Source organism: Poeciliopsis prolifica, unplaced genomic scaffold (genome assembly GCF_027474105.1).
Source record: "Poeciliopsis prolifica strain line A6 unplaced genomic scaffold, Auburn_PproV2 SCAFFOLD022, whole genome shotgun sequence".
In the NCBI taxonomy this organism is placed as follows: Eukaryota; Metazoa; Chordata; class Actinopteri; order Cyprinodontiformes; family Poeciliidae; genus Poeciliopsis; species Poeciliopsis prolifica.
Genome location: NW_026562397.1, coordinates 3454031 through 3466627, shown reverse-complemented (window position 1 = coordinate 3466627; position 12597 = coordinate 3454031). Strand labels below are relative to the sequence as shown.

The 12597-nt window shown below is 40.8% G+C and overlaps 1 protein-coding gene across 4 annotated transcripts; it reads right to left on the bottom strand.

Annotated features, from left to right (window-relative positions):
* Positions 1-724: 724 nt before the first annotated feature.
* Positions 725-12339, bottom strand: nek8 (NIMA-related kinase 8). 4 transcript variants are annotated; one of them, XM_055045355.1, is made up of 15 exons: positions 12261-12339; positions 10741-10946; positions 9512-9744; positions 8817-8948; positions 8357-8565; positions 8200-8273; positions 7936-8120; positions 7119-7266; positions 6750-6826; positions 5412-5529; positions 5167-5317; positions 3929-4092; positions 3556-3708; positions 2129-2287; positions 725-832 (listed from the first exon to the last, which is right to left on the bottom strand). In XM_055045355.1, the coding sequence occupies exons 1-15, from the start codon at positions 12305-12307 to the stop codon at positions 804-806; spliced, it is 2085 nt and encodes a 694-aa protein (XP_054901330.1). In that variant the 5' UTR covers positions 12308-12339; the 3' UTR covers positions 725-803. The 4 variants fall into 4 exon arrangements, with proteins under 4 accessions (XP_054901330.1, XP_054901329.1, XP_054901331.1 ...); XM_055045354.1 differs by lacking the exon at positions 725-832 and adding an exon at positions 1966-2044; XM_055045356.1 differs by lacking the exon at positions 725-832 and adding an exon at positions 1966-2044 and having other exon boundaries at positions 12300-12338.
* Positions 12340-12597: the final 258 nt, after the last annotated feature.

The following is a 12597-nucleotide window of genomic DNA, read 5'->3' as shown; positions in this document are numbered from 1 at the left end:
ATTTATTCAGTACATGCAAATATCTGGTTTAACTCTATGGGAGGTATGTATTTGAAGACGGAAAGACGTCGTTTTCAGCCTCTCGCCATTTTCATTCTCCGTGGCGTGAAAACCGTCTCAGCTGTTCAGCCAGTTAAAATTCCTACAGTGGAATGAAAACAACGGCATCAATAGTACGTTGTTTACCGCTGTCGGTGGCGTGAATAGCTGCCTGTTTACTCACAGCTCCTTCTATGCTCTGAAGGAGCTGTGAATGTGTCTGAACAAGCGGGGTAACATGTCCCCTTACACTCCCCCCCCCCTCCCCCTCCCACCTGCCCCACTCCCTCCTCATTACCTAGTTTTAACGCTGCTTGTTTGGGTTTGCAGCACAAATCCATTAAAGAGCCCAAAAACCCGACTCCCCTCCTCATGCTCTCGTCTCTTGACTTCATCCTTCATTCTTTCCGTCTCATTCACCCGGCCGTCTTACGAGGGAACAAAACCTGTTTGACTTTCGCTGGCTTTTGACGGCAGAAAGGACGCGTGTGTGGGAAGACAATCGCTCACCACATGAGAAGCGGCCTAATGAGCTGCAGTAATCCAGCTTTGGTATCAGTGTTGCAACGTTCCTGTGGCATGTCTGGAGTGCGATACACCCGTTTCCTCCGACTGGTTCTGACCTTCTGTGTGTGTTCGCCAACCAAAACGAATATTTGTTCGTTAGAAAAAAAACACACGTACACACAAATGCACCGGATGCAGAAGAGGACCGAGGAGGTAATGATTAGGGAAGGTCTCCATCCTATGTGTTCAGCTCAAAGTCATCTAGAACCAGGATCCTCAAACAAAGCTGAAACACAAAAGAGGTAAAGTTAGTACATCTGAAAGAAGCCAATTGATGAAGATATTAGCATCAAGTTTTCTTCAGAATCTAAGTTCAAAAGGACTAAAATATCAAAACTTCAAAACTACATTGTCAAAGTATTCGCACAATTGCTTTCAATCCACATTCGAAGCAAACATTTTATTTATGGTTTCTGTAGGTTTCCACAACTCTAATTTTAGACCTTTTAACACCACTATAAATGAAATTTAAGACCTGTATCATGACAAGATAACCGCACATCTGACATTGTAGTGCCGATCTATTTATTTTTGACCAGTATGTACAGAGCACCGCAGATTGTCAACAGAAGTGAACCGGTGGCGAAGACGAACATCGTCCAGCCAACTGACAATAACTTACGCTTACCATTTATAGACGCACAAAGGCTAGTTAGCAAGCGTTTATTAGCGGCTAGTTAGCAGTAGCTCCAACCACCTCGAGTCAGAAAATGTCTGTGTCTGACTCAAACGTCTTCTCACAACAAAAATAGTCCACACAGAATAAATGTAAGTAGTCCTGTCACAACAAAATTTAAGACCTGTGAACAGCCTATTTAAGGCCAACATGCATTTTTGAAATGAATTCAAGACATCTCCAGGCCTTCATTTTAGATGCATGTAGTTAAGAGGGTTGAGACACCCTGTTATTAGGATTTTATGAGACAGGCCAAAACAATACGGTGAATCATTTTGAAGTAGAAGGAAAAGGAATCATATTTTTGACAGACTACTAAAAAAAAGCACAACACTGGCAAGTCTCTGCACAAGACAAAAAAAAAACACTTCCCAGAAAACCTGCATGTGTCTATGAACCGCTGATTACATAACAAGGATATATAACAACTAAAAATCTATTATGAAAAGTTATATTTAGATGACAAATGAGATTTTTATGGATGCAGTGTGTTGTTGAATACTTTTGTACTCACACCCAGAGAGTTGAAATCAGACACAAACACAGAAATCACTTAATTGTGAAATGGAAGAACATAATCAAATGTTTCCAGAGGTCACTGTGTTTGTGTCTCAGAGTTCAGAGTTGCAGACAAAGCTGCTCGGTGTGGAGCAGACGCTAATCTCCCGTAACGCTGCAGATACGTTCAGTGCAAAATGAGCTCCAGAAGCAGCAGGTAGCGCAGAAGTATTCACGCGCCTGCCTCCGTCCGAAGATGCTTGTCTGCAGTTCAGACGACCTTTCATCAGATTGGTCACATTTCGCCACAGCGTTTCTTAAGTTGGGGCAATAAGCAAAAAATATTACGTTTGACTGCCAGCAGGGTGTTGCCATGACAACAGGCCACCGACGTCACTGCGAACGGGTGGCTCTCGTCAAGCTGCACCGGCTTCGGTATCCCACAATCCTCTTCTTTTCTTCCCAGGCGACCGCGAGCCCCTTTTCCCCATGTGTACACCTCACCTTCTGCCAGAAAAAACACACACACAAAAAAACCAAGAGTTGATCACCTAATTTGTAGAAAAACCTCCTCTTGAGGGACTAATCCACTCAAATCTTTAACTGACAGCTCTGTCTTGGACTCATAATGGCTTCATCTGTAGGAAGTCTGAGCTGAACAAAGCTCTTCTTCGACAAAGAGAGACCTACAGGCACGGCTGGCCTCTCCACAGGGAGCCACTCACTGTCACAATACACCTTTTTACTGTTTTACACCCAACTGCAACAACAAAACCAACAGACAAACAAAAGACATCTGTTGCCCATCTAAGGGCCAACACGGTAAAAGGCCAGTTCCAGTGTATAAATGGATTTATCTAATTAGGTTCGACAAGCCGTGTGCGCCACATAGAGACCAGTAACAACAAAAGAGAGAGAAAAAGAAAGTGTTTCTTTTGTCCATTTCAGCAAATCACTTTTGTTGTGGAGATGATGTTAGTTTGCTGGTGAATGACTAAATATCTGCACACAGAGACAGTTTTAATCTTAGAATATACTGAAATGTTTCATATCAAACAGATTTTAATATCATTTTGTGGTGAACCACTGGGGGGCTTCACTCAATCCCAGACTACAAGATGTTACGGTTTACAGATTGTGGGAGTTTTTGGCGCTTTCCGTTACTCTGTTGTTCTGACTTGGAATTGAGTTAAGACAAGATGCAAGAAAACTGAAAAATTTTCAAACCTTTGTTCACACCATGTGGCTTTTGCCTGCCACTGTCTTCCATGCAGCCCATCACTCATGACAGACACAAATTGGCTAATTGGGAGGTTCTGGGTAAATCCCAGTATGTCAGTCTGACATTTTGGAGACAATTTTTTTAAAAATCCGCCTGGTGTGCATTCATGTTACTGGGTTCATCATGTACGCTGCAACTGTTTCAGAAAAACGAGCTCATGGTTAGCTACGTCAAATGAGGACAATGAAATTGGAGATGGCAGGGTGTATTAGCCGCTAGTTACAGTTAGCTTCAACCGCATAAAGCCATAGAACCCAATGAAGATGTTTGCGCACGATTCAGACTTTTGCCTGACAGAAAAACCCCACAAGGAAAAGGAAAAAAAAGTATGAGAATATACATGATGAAATATGACTAAACCCTAAACTATAAAGAGTAACTCTTAACCCTGGGAGTGAATCGACCAGAACAAATGTGTGAATCTTGCTGTTAAATTTGCTTGATGTTTATGATTTTTGTCACATTAAAGATGCTACACAGATCATCCTCTCACCAGCTCCAATGGCCAGGGTGAAGGCGTCGCCGCAGGCGGCCGAGGTGATGTCCTTCAGGCCAAGCACCTGGTAGGGCACCCGGCTGCTGCGCCGGGAGCTGCAGCCCGTCTGACCGTGCTGGTTGCTGCCAAACGTATAACAACGGCCCTCTTCTGCATATTGAGAGCGAAACAGACAAAACCCAGAAATGATTTCTAACAAAGTGGACGGCTGAAAAATAAGGAGTTGAAATAACAAATGAGACCAAAACTTCTTCATACTCAACAGTGATCGGGTTTCGTTTTTGTGGGAAATAAATAAACCTGACAAGGTCAGACGCTTGCAGGGACAAATCTGTTTCAGGCACGTGAGCATTATAGTAGATTTTCGAACCTGTGACAGCAACAGAATGGGAGGTTCCAATGTCGACGTAAACTATCCTGTCAGAGTTGAGCGGGGCTGACTGAACTGGAGTGTAAGAATGGACTTCTTCAACCTGATTCACGGGATTCGGTTCCTCCCCAGCTGTAATCGTGTCCAAACCAAGTTTGTTGAACCTGAAACAAAAACAAGTTTCAACAAAAGTTACTTATATACAGTCTCATGTAAGTAACAAGCACCACAGGCATGAATTTTATAATAATTTGTCCTGGTTTTTTATTTTGTTTTGTTCTTCTTTCCACTGAAGAAGACTCTTACACATGAGAAAATATTGTGATGTCAAGTAACTCCTAAAAACTACTACTACTTATGTATTTTCCACATAGTAAGTTTGTATTTGGAGACAATTACAACTAATCATCAAAAATTTTGAATTTTCTTTAAAAATTAAAGAAAGCAATGATAAATATTCAAACTCATTTAACAAAATGACTTCAGTTCCAGATAAAGAAAACTAAATAATATGTATATATTTCTATGTATTCAGAATAGCGAAGTGTTTCACAAATAGCCTTATAAAGCGCAAGTATAAACATTACAACAGGATATCTGCAGTTCAGTGGGAAAATTATATCTCAATCACACCTTGTCAACTCAAAAAATATATACATAGATGTATTTTTTTTTTTTTACAAAAATCTCTCCCACCTTTTGCTTTCTTTTTTATGCTTTAAAAAAATCAAAAAGTTTGAAAAAAAATTTCTGACAAAGGATCATAATTGATGCATAAAAGGGATAAAAATCCATGCAAAAAAAAAACCAAACAAATAAAAAAAAAAAACATTGGATTTGAGGAAAAACCAAAAAAAAATCTAAATAAAAATCTGAATTTTGCATTTTCATTGTCTATTTCTGCTCCTTGGTTAAATCACCATTTAAACACACATTAAATGTCCAAAAATCATATAACACAGTGATTATTGAACATAGACATTAAACACAGACTTAAGACTTGACAGAAGTTAAGCGTTTCACCAGACCTCGCTCTCACTCCTCATGACTAACACACTTATCCACATTCTGTCAACAGAAAGAGTTTTGGAGAATGCCGTATCACAGGTTGTACACAGATGAACTATTTCTTTAAACCTTCAATCCATCACCATCTCACACACCCTGATAACATAAACAAATCTGCAGGGTGTAAAACTAGCAAGTCATTGTTCGGGTCGGGGAGCCAGAGCACCAACCTGTTGCTTCCACATGCCAGAATGCTGCACCGCGTGCTGACAACCATGGAGCAATCCACGCCACACACCACTTTCTGAGCCTCGAACTCTGCAGGCAGACACACCTGCTGGGGACTGTTGTGTGTGTCCTGGGTGCCCAGGCCAAGGCGACCTTCAGGACAGAGAGCCAACAATCGCGCCGTCGTCGTAAATCGCTGGTGTTCAAACAGCCTCAAAGACAAACACAAGTGGTTAATTTGTTGTACCGTTGTCTCCTCTTCCCCAAGCAAACACCTCCCTTTCATTGGTCACGGCGACGACGTGAGAAGCTCCGCAGGACACCTGGACCAACTCGTAGCCCAGCAGAGCCTCCACAATCTTAGGCTGCGCACACAAACACAAAACGGGATGAGGCAGGTATCCCACGCTGCGTGCTGAATGATTGAGTTGATGTGTGGAAGAAGCTCAAGCAAAGCGGTACATTGAAGCAAACGGAACGCATTGAGCGTGGATGTAGAGTGACGACGTTTAAAATGTTACAACCTCAGTTGAAAGGACTTTTACTTTCCTAATACTCTATATGTGTGTATACGTCTGACTCCCCAGTGGAGTGTTTAAAGTTTCATTGTCATAAGAAGAAAAAAGCAGCTGAAATCAGGGAACAATTAATGATTTACAGTCATATTCAATAAATTAGAGTATGCGTTAGATTACAAGAACAGTTTGAAAACGACCTTTGCCCAGGTACTAAACATATTTCTGTATTACAAATGTCATTTCTAATGGTGTGATGTCTTATTCCAATATTAAATGTTATATTTTCATTAGCTATAAGTGGAAAATTATCATAATTATAATTAACAGGAACAAAGGCTTTCAAACATCCATCTGTGTGTAATTAATCAATTAATTAATGATTAATCTGACTGCAATTTCAGTCTGACAAATCTAGACTCTCAGAAAAGGTGAGTGGTTGACAGAAATAGTTATTTTTTTCAGTCTACATTCTAAGAGACAAAAAAAGTTATGCACAACAAAAATGTTCATCTTGTAATATCCAGCTTTTAAGAATTTTTTTAAAATTGTATAGTAAATTTAACCAAATTCAACCAATGATTTTAACGCACCCAAATCTCCATTTAGTAAATTGAATGAACTTGAACAAATACAGCAGGTGTTTTCAGAGTTACCCAAATTATGTTTTTGTTCTGATAATAGAATAGACTGCTTTTTTTTTTCTTCGAATGAGTCCCAAAGAATTTACAATTTTTTTTTCATGAGGAAAAAATGCAAAACTTCTTTTTTAGGTTTTGGTTCCAAGATTTAGTTTTACATAAAATTGACCAAAAAAAATTGGACGACTTCAAGTAACATTTTATCAAAATGTTACATGCTTCGCTTCGTTTGCTGTTGAAGAGGTAAAAGAAAACTGACGTTTCTTTTGAAGTGTTTTTGCTCTCAAAAAAGTTGCAGTTTTTGGCAAGTTAGTATTTTTGATTTGATTGCCTTTGACACCCAGGATCTGCATCGAGTGTTTCACTTAGTGATAAATGATTTCTCTAACACATTTGAACGACTATGTGGATAGAAATGTGAAGGCGTACCTGTGTTACATCATTAAAGTTTCCATGTCCCAGACAGCCATTGCTTCCGCTTCCAAATGTCATGATAATACCCCTGTCTGCAAAGGGAAAATAAAAACCGGAGATTAACGGCACTTTTAGTTGATGAGCTGGTATGAACTATTGCACAGGCCAACAGAATTCTCATAATCCCTTTTTATAAAATGTTTATCTATGTCACTCTAATAAAATATAATGAAAAAAGGGAAAAAAACAGAGAAAAGAGTTTTTAATCCCCTCCAGCTTGTGCCTCAGTACTTCCTGCAGCATGAGAGTTTAACAGACCACAACCCAGTCATCAGTTTCCTTTAGTTTCTCTGTTGGGTTCAAAGCAAAAAAGAGCTTGCCAACCTGTCATGCAGGTGGTGAATAGATCACCACAGGACACGGACTTGATGGTGACCCCTGACTGACCCTCGAGGAAACGGGACATGAACAGCGGCTGCATCTGATCCACCAGGCCTGGCAGACCGGCCTCTCCAGACACAACGGAGGGAGCCTGGAACCAGGTCACACACAGAGCCACGCACGCCATCACGCATTGTCCAGAATATTTTGGTCCTACTTAGGTGTTGCTTCATTGCTGCAGGAGGTAACATATATTTTTTAAAAACACGTTTTATTAAATATATTTTTTAAAACTGTTGCTCCTCCGGCTCCTCCCTGTTCTCTTATTCCATTTGCAGAAATATACCGCTCTGCCAGAAACAACCAATCAGAGCCAGGGGGAGGATCTTAGCGCTGTCAATCTTGCTGCTGTAACGTGCTGCTCACAGCCTCCCCTTTGTTCTCCGCTGATAGTAGACAAACGATTTTCCTGGAACTGAAGGGTTTAAATGAAAGAGTTTCCCTGTGTAAGAAGTCCAGATCTGGATCAAACTGAGAAGCTAACAGAATGTGAGCTCTTTTGCAAAGAAGCTAGGGAAACAACTTTAGTTTGTAGATGTGCCCTTGCAGTGAAAAGTATTGATTTAACAGAGGTGAACATAAATTAACAGATTTTTAAAATTATTTTTGCAATGGCCTCAGATGATTCCAATAAAACACTTTTGAGTTTCCGGTTGTCAGGAGAAAAATGTAGGGGACAAAGAATCTGTCCAGCAGAGGACTTCCTGTGAAGCATTTTGTCCCTTTAGGACATGAGGGAAGTGTGAAAGTGGTGTTTTACCTCCCAGGTAATCAGGCGGCCGGACTTGGTGACTCCCATCTTCTGAGTTCTACCCAGTGACACCTGAAGCACTTCTGTGTTCAGCATCGGCAGCCGGAGAGGCGCCGTTATCCCACTTCCCCAGGTATACACGGAGGACAGCGGGAGAGAACACACCTTTCCTGATCCCAGACCCGCAGATGCGTCTGCTTAACGGCAAGAACAAAAAACAGGGATGATAAGAATCACAGAGTGACAGCCGGCCTACACAAAGTCTAATATGACCTCTGGTCCGGTTAGCAGGAACTCTCCCTCCTGGTCTGCCTCGCGGCTGAACGGTCGACAACGGTTTCTCAATCCTGGAAGAAAAAACCCCAAAAAACCCTCATGAGTCTTTGTCACAAATCAGTGCAAATACTTTAATCATTTGTCCGTTGTGTACCGGCGCATTTTCACATTGCCTATGTCTGTGTAGAGATTAAGCAGCGGCCGGATGCAGATGGGCAAAGCCATGATTTCATTGAGCTGGGGCCGTTTGGATGGGTCCAGGTTGAGCATGTTGAGGATGAGCTGCCGGAGTTCTGGGCTGTAGCGGTCCGATATCGGAGCGAAGGTTCCGCTCATGATCTTCAGGACGAGGGCGGGAAGATTCTGAAAGGGAAAAAAAAAAACGAAAACGGATTTTAGATGAAGACAGATCTGAGCTTTAACGAAACATTTCAATAATGAAAGCAAGACCAACTGCAGTGTGCAGCTGCAAAAGCGTAGCAGTCATGTTGGTTAGGAGCGATTCCTGTCCTTTCCGAACACTAGGAGTTTCCACATTAAAGTATTATAAAGCAGTAGGATTATTGTGACTGCATGAGCCAGAAGAGAAGCAGAATGAAGGATTGTTTTCCTACAGCCGCCTCAAAAGCTCTCTTTAGGCTGGCCAGCTCGTACAGGACACAGCCCAGAGCCCAGATGTCGCTCTTCTGGTTGTATGGCTTTCCCTCACACAGCTCTGGGGAGATGTAACAGGGAGTCCCAACCACCTGCACACACACACACACACACACACAGAGCAGCCACTATTAGCGGCTGTAGAGATCAACTGACACCTTCAACCAGCCTTCATACACATTGTTTAAGTCAAAGTTTCCCAAAATCATTCAGTCAACTTTCACAAAAACACAAGGTTACAGCAAATGTACCCAAGATATCTACGACTTAGAAAAAAGCAACAAGAGATGAGAAAATGGACGGACAGACAAACAGACAGGCAGGAAATGCCTGCAACAAATTCCAGACTATTTGGGAACAACACTTAATGATTCAATTAGACTAAATGAAATTATCAGAGTTGCTTTTGAACCATAACAACTGGAACATTGACCAACAAATTTGATATGTATTGATGATTTCAATGACAGCAATTGACAAAATGTTAAATCTGCTACTGGTTTCACAATTGGCGGCAGTATGATGTTTTTATGAAATTGATGTGAAGCAATTTGAACTGCCTTGTTACTAAATTATGGCAGGCAAATAAACTTGATCGATTGATTCATTCATTCATTCATTCATGTTCTTAAACCAGGAGAAAAGCTCCGATCACCGTGTACGCCTTGCTCTTGCTGACGAGGATCTTAGAGATGCCGAAGTCTCCGATTTTGACGATCATCTGGTGCTTGTCCAGCAAGATGTTCTGAGTCTTAAGGTCGCGGTGCAGAATCAGTTTGTTGTGAACGTGGTAGAGAGCGAGCAAGATCTGCACAAAGAAGTGGAGGATGGTGTCCTCATCCAGGAGGGAGTTACAGCGCTTCTGGATGTATTCAGCCAGCGTCCCACCTGCAGGGGGACGAACGAAACGCATCATTCACACCGTAGAGGTGAAATGTTGTTGGAGTATGAGAGATAGGCATATCAAATCAAATCAGACAATAAGAACACAGCAGTTGCAGTTTGTTTCTGGAGGGGCAGAGGTCGGTCACATGGTGTTTTGTAGTCATCAGTAGCTGTGATTCTGTTATCAGTGTGTGCAAATCTTGGTTGATACTCCTCCGATGTCGAAAAAACAGAAATTTCTAAATTGTGGTGTTTCCATTGAGTGAAAAACAAACCCTCATTTTCCTACCACTTCCTGTCTTTTTCTTTGACATTTTCACTACCACTTCCCTGTTGACTGTTGATCACAAAACTCATGGGGTGTAAAATAAGTGTTTAAGAAATGCGTCCATTTAGACACAGCCGAAAAAAAAAATAATTTTATCAAAAAACGTGTTGTTGTTTTTTTTGTTTTTTTTATTGGGAAGTTCTCAGGCATTACAAGAATATTAATGTCTGATATCCAAATTGGCCTAAATTTTCACAAGGGTTTGGGGCTCAAAACAGGCCAAAGTGTTGAACAAACCACACTTTGGTGTGTTAAAAGTTTGGTAGTTTACTGTCACTAATCAGATTACTATCATTAATCAGACCAACATTTTTTTAAAAAAGTCCCAATCAAGTGCTTTAACTGCTCAGAAAGATGATAAAACATTTTTTTAACCCGCATTCAAAGCTTTTTTTTTTTTCTCTCACTCTGAAAATGAAGACAGTTTAAGCTTTTAATCTGATGATTTCAGGGGGTAAAGAAGCTAGTTATGGCAAAGAACTGTGGAATCACCGGTGCAAAGCTATGTAATTTCCCTTATTACACAGTCCTGCAAAACACCTACTTCACACGGACTTAGATGATAAGATGCACTCAAGTGGTCTGTGTGTGGAACCCTAAGGCATGGGAAAAGTAAACTGGTTTGCCCAGATAAAAGAGGGCGGTGTAACCGGATCCAGCAGCAGGCCAACCTGGTGCGTACTCCATGGCTATCATCAGGGCCTTGTCCTCCAGGAAGTTCTCGTAGTACTCGATGATGTTTGGGTGGTTGAGCAGCTTGAGCACCTGACACTCGTTCTGGGCCGCCAAGCGTTCATCCCGTGACATCTGCTCAACTGGGATTTCCTTCAGGATGACGAAGGCCCCGTCGCTGCGCCTCCGGCAGAGGTGGACGATCCTGACCGATCAAAATACACGAGAAAAATGTCCTCAAACTGTCTTTTTGTTATCATAAAGTCAATAGTTCCTCAATTGTTTTGTTTTTTTTCTTTCCTGAACTAAGACTTCCTATGTAAATTTGAAATCTTCAACTGGGTTAGTAAAAAGTTTTGCACACATCTGTTACGAGATTAAATATTTGAAATTTGACTTAACTTTAAGTCTTTCAAATCCATCTTTGGAGAATTTTTGCAGTGCAAATATAATTGCAATGCATTGCAAAATTGTAGCAGAAAATATTAAGTGAAAGGGAAATATAATTTTTAAGGTATTTTATCAAAGGACCGGTAAAGTGTATGTCGACCTCGCCTGAGTGAGTTTGTAGAACCAGATTTTGCTGTTATATCAACTATTGAGGGTTTTTTGTACGGCTGAAACGATGAATTGAATTAATAATGAGTAATCGATTGTTGAAATAGCTTTCTACAAATTTTGCAACCCATTAATTGTTTAATGGAGAATGCAGACCCCAAAAAAGAAGCCCATTTGCTGAAAAAAGTCACACTCAGTGCAGTAACTAAGCCAAAACGACGCAAAAATATATACATTTTGCATTTAAGATTTTAAAAAAATGTAATATTTTACTTTAGACAATAAAATTGCTCTTATTTAAAAACAGATTTGGATGATTTGTTTATGTGTACCTTTGTATTGATAATATTGTATAAAATAAGGCTTAGTGGTTAATTGAAAAATCTGCAGAAAGTGCCATTTTTGTTTTATCCAATTAATCGTCCAAGTAATCTCAGAATAATCGAATACTAAAATAATAGTTAGTCGGCAACTCTAGTGTTGGGGTTATGTCTCTAACAAACTTTACACCCAACGGGCCATTTTTTCCCACGTCCACTAACTCAAGTTCAGCTCAGTTGGATGGAGAGCATACATGTACGGATATTTACTTTGACTAGGCTGTTCTTCGAACGAAACCAGTCGAGTTTGTCCAGGTTTGCCCTGTTTCTAACTCAATCTATAAACCAATATCTGTTACCACTGATAAAAGGCTTCGCTAGAGTTTTCAATCCCTACATATAACTAAAGGCAGCCATGTTTTATCACCGGCTGCTGACTAAAATTCACTGACTCTCCGTTATCTCCTCCCTCTTTTTCCCCTCAGCAGAAGACAAGACATTCCGCTGGCTTTGAAGGGAAAAAAGTGGACCTTTACCGACTTCTGGCTCTCCTAATAAACTCCGGACAGCGCCGCTGTTTCAGGCAGACGAAAGTTTACAACACGACGCAACGTTAATGTGTGTGAAAGAGCAGAGTTTACCCGAAAGCTCCTCTCCCAACAACTTTGATTTTCTCATACTTCTCCATCGCCGCTGCGCCTCAAACGGCTCCAATCGTCTCCTGGCAACCGGGCGACGGCACTACGGCAAGCAGCGAGGGACTAAAAATCAAAAAGATATACTTTTTTCCCCTCCTTTTTTGAGCTAACTAGGCTCGATTTTTTTTTCTTTTTTTTTTGCTTCATTTTCTCTTTATGGTTTGGCAGTTAACAACTATAATTAATAATTAATTATACATAATTCATTATTCTGCTCCCTTTCATTATTCCAGAGGCGGGTAGAGTAACCAAAGATTGTACTCAAATAAGAGAGGCATTA